Source organism: Capsicum annuum, chromosome 7, assembly GCF_002878395.1.
Source record: "Capsicum annuum cultivar UCD-10X-F1 chromosome 7, UCD10Xv1.1, whole genome shotgun sequence".
Lineage (NCBI taxonomy): Eukaryota > Viridiplantae > Streptophyta > Magnoliopsida > Solanales > Solanaceae > Capsicum > Capsicum annuum.
Genome location: NC_061117.1, coordinates 180,041,565 through 180,045,578, shown reverse-complemented (window position 1 = coordinate 180,045,578; position 4,014 = coordinate 180,041,565). Strand labels below are relative to the sequence as shown.

At 35.4% G+C, this 4,014-nt stretch overlaps 1 protein-coding gene across 1 annotated transcript; it reads right to left on the bottom strand.

Moving 5' to 3' along the window:
• Nucleotides 1-281: 281 nt before the first annotated feature.
• On the bottom strand, nucleotides 282-1,876 carry LOC124885829. Its single transcript, XM_047394072.1, has 3 exons — nucleotides 1,835-1,876; nucleotides 1,496-1,733; nucleotides 282-442 (listed from the first exon to the last, which is right to left on the bottom strand). The coding sequence occupies exons 1-3, from the start codon at nucleotides 1,874-1,876 to the stop codon at nucleotides 282-284; spliced, it is 441 nt and encodes a 146-aa protein (XP_047250028.1).
• Nucleotides 1,877-4,014: the final 2,138 nt, after the last annotated feature.

The following is a 4,014-nucleotide window of genomic DNA, read 5'->3' as shown; positions in this document are numbered from 1 at the left end:
ATTCAATATATTGCAATTATAGCCAAAATTGATTCAATTTTTTAAACTCCCAAATTAAAATCCAATTGTTGACCCTCTTTTAAATAATTTTTATCTCAGTCATTGATCAAAACTAATCCAACAGCTAAGATCGTTTCAATCCCCCTTCCTTTTTAAAATTCAATAGAAACCTTAATCCTCATTCACTCAAAAAAAATGAACCGCATATCCTCCCTCTCTCTCCTTCTCTCAATGGCTTCATTCTCTGCATCTTTACTGCTCCGACCAGTAAAGAAGCTGGCTCACCGCTGCGCAAAAGCCCAAACCGCCATAGCACCGCCTTCCTCATGCTCCAGCAACACTACCCTCTCCTCTCTCCTTCTTCGAGAAGAAACCACCCCAGCCGCCGCTGCTCCAACAGCCAAATTATCATTTTCGCCTTCATAACCTCCGTTGCTGCCTCCTATGCACCGGTCATGTTCTTGCCGAAATTAATGACCGACGAGGTCTTTTTGGTGAACTCAACCCTTATCCGGTTTGATTTCTCAATACCTCAGCCTGCATATTTGTTTTCCTTAGTTGCAAATTGCCTAAATCAGTCCCTTAACAGGTACAAGATACCGACTGAAAAGAAAAACAAAAAAAAATATGCAATGCTATACCTGGCCTAATAATTCATGTCAAATTTCTTTTTAAATTTATCCTAAACAAGACACACACTATGCATATAGTTTTTGAACTGTTTGTTTTTAATAAGGGTGGTTTTATGTACCCAAGAACTACCAAATTGAAGCCTAGTAGGGTGGCTGAGGGAACATTTTTTTAGAAATAACCAAAAGCTACATATGATTTTGAACAAGTAGATGAGAAGATTTATCAAGTTCCTCAGCTAGTCTACTACTCTACTATGTGTGTTTGTAAATTAAAAGTACAAATTAATATAGCTCTAGCTATTACCTAAGGGGTCTGAATGAAAGCAATATTTAAAAAAGAAAGAAAAAAGGTCAAATTTACCCCTCTACTTTTGAAAATTGGTTAAATATACCTTTTTTCATACTACTGGGTTAGATTTGCCCTTGCTGTTAAGAAAGTTTTCGTTTGTACCCTTTGTCTAACGTTTAATTAACAGAAAAGCATAAATACCCTTTTTTTAAAAAAAAATTCATATCAAAATACCCTCAAATGTCTTTCCTCCATGATTTCTCCAAACAAAGAAGGAGAAAATCTCCTACTCAGATTACCGACATCACGAAAGACAAAATATCAGTTTCATGATAATGTTTAGAGTGAAATCTCATTAAAACTGAAATGCAACATGGATGGTTATTTCAACTCTTATTATCTCGATTAATCATTTATTTGACACGGTAAGAATAGGATAAGCCGCACTTAGGATGGTAAAAGACAAACTGACAATTAAAACTGTGTCTAAACAACACAATGTGAAAGCTACAACATGCAAAAAATAATATAAGGTACTCAAACTGAAGCAGCAAACAAACTCCCTTCTGTATACTTGTAGCCACAATCACAACAAAAATTGCTATGGTTGTAGTAGTGGAAATGATAAATACATCAACTGATAGAGCGCCAATATAAATAGATGTTAGGACGGCAAAAAAAAGAGCCAAGAATCCGCCTATAGCCGCTAACAACATGAGAAGAGAGATCACAATGGCGTTCATAGTTGCCGTGATAAAGAAAACCATAAAGACTAGCAATCCTGTAAAAGCAAGGAGAGCAATCATCCCCACCTACATAAATTTTTAGCAGTTGAAGAAACAGGTTAGTATAATAAAATTAGGAGTTTCGAAAGAAAAATAACCTGGATCAATGTTCATGATAAAAAAGCAACCATACGGGGTTGAGCAGATAAAGTCTGAAAGTTCGACCCCATAGTTTCAAGACAAAGATCTAAGACATAATAAGAAATTCAGACTTCAATTCCTTCAAACAGCAGCTTTAACAAATGGGAATGATTATAAACTTGCTAGTTAAGAACGTTAAAAGAAATGACTTCAAAATTATCCTTGTAATGGAACTAGAATCTACACACTTACCCCACACAATTTTATTGTTCTTTATCGCATTCTTGCACTCATTTCATAAGGGTTGAGTGACGAATGATGATGATTTTCTTCTTAAAAAAAGTTATTTTTGCTTTTCCGTTTGATTCGTTAGATGAAGGTTAGGCAAAGGGTACAAACAAAACTTTCTTAACAGCAAGGGCAAATCTAACCCAATGGTGTGAAAAGAGGTATATTTAACCAATTTTTGAAAGTAGAGGGGTAAATTTGACCCCTTTCCCTTAAAAAAATATGGCAACTCTATTGGCAGGTGATATGTATGCAATCGCGAACACATTTAAGGCCTTTAACCTAGAATAATTGTGAAGTCTTAAGCAACTTTTATTGTTTCTTTGATTGTTTTATTGTTTTAATGCAGATACAAGTGATCAGGGAGGAAACCAAAGAAAATAAGAATAAATCAGCTGAAATTTGGTGTAAATGAGCTATAGTGAAGTTGATGCCATTTTGAAGCACCGTCAGACATATAACAGCCTGTCAAAGTTTTCGTCAAACTTAGACAGAACCTAAGGAATTGAGATAAAATGTGATGATGTTTCGGAAGTGCCGTCAAGCATGGGACGGGCGGTCAAAGTAGTCGTTAATCGGAGGCAGATTATGCTGGTTTCCAATGAAGATGTGACGACATTTTTCACGGGCCATCATATATTTGACACGCTGTTAGATTTTCCATCAAAAAAATTAAAAGATAGTAATTCACTGGAAACTTTGACGGCATCCCGCACACGCCGTCATACTTATGACACGCCGTCAAGAATGCCATCACCCATCCCGAAGAAAATCTTAAATTTTAATTTTATTTCCTTATTCAGGGTTGACTATTTAAAGACCTGTAGGAGGGTGTTTTTGGGGGGGGGGGTGATCGATCATTATCTATCAGACAAGAACTTCTAAAGAGAGGCACGTAACATTGCTTCATCTTTACCATCAGATATTTTTCTTGTTTCTTTACAAAAACTTATCAACTATTTTGGGTTTCTATCTTGTGATTGAATTGAAGAAAAACTTGTTGAGTTTCATCCATTCGTAAGTTTATCCTTATTATCATAAATTTACCTTGTTATTTCGTTCATCAAATCATGAGCGGCTAATTCCATTAACCGGAGTTATGGGATCTATGGATTAAAGTTTGATAGGTTACTAGGTATTTAATGGATTCAAAGAGTAGTAGGACGTCTTAAAATTTTGTTGTTTTAACTGAAATCTATTGTTTGCAAACATTAGATTATGCCTTGGGTTTTATTTGCTTCTAATGGAGAAATAGACTAGAGGTTATGAATTATCAATAGGGACTCAGAAGCTACCAACCTTCTATTTAATGATTGATGTCGTAACTAGATTAATCTACCTGAGATAATATCCTATTGGAAATAGATAAGTTATCTAAGTTTGAGAGAATTAGATAATAAATTGTCTAGTGAGGTCGAGAGATAAGTCAGATAGTATAGTCGTCAGGGATATTCTGCTATTTCTACTTACTCCAAGAATCCCAATCATTGCTTAGTATTTGTAAATTCCCGAAACCCATGGTGAAAATAACTCTGGTTTCCCATTTATCTTGATTACAACACTAAAATATTGAAAGTGACAATTGACTCTATGAAACTTAAACCTCCATCTTCAGAAACAGTAAACTACCAGTAAAGTATTTCGTAAACAAATCGAAGTTCACACCCTATTTCCTATGGGATTTGACCCCAACCTAGTTGGGTTTTATATTGACAACGATCGCTTACACCCATTCAAGAGTGTAATTTAAGCGTTATCAAATAAGGGTGCCTTTGCCGGGGAATACGGTTGTAGACTAAAAGTTTGTACGCAAAATTTGCTAATAGTTAAGTTTTCCAAATTTACGTTCGGTTGTTGTTTTTGTTTATTTGTAGGATTTTTATAGGTTACGCCAAGAACTACTCAATCCGGAACCCCACAGCATAAGCAGAATGACAGA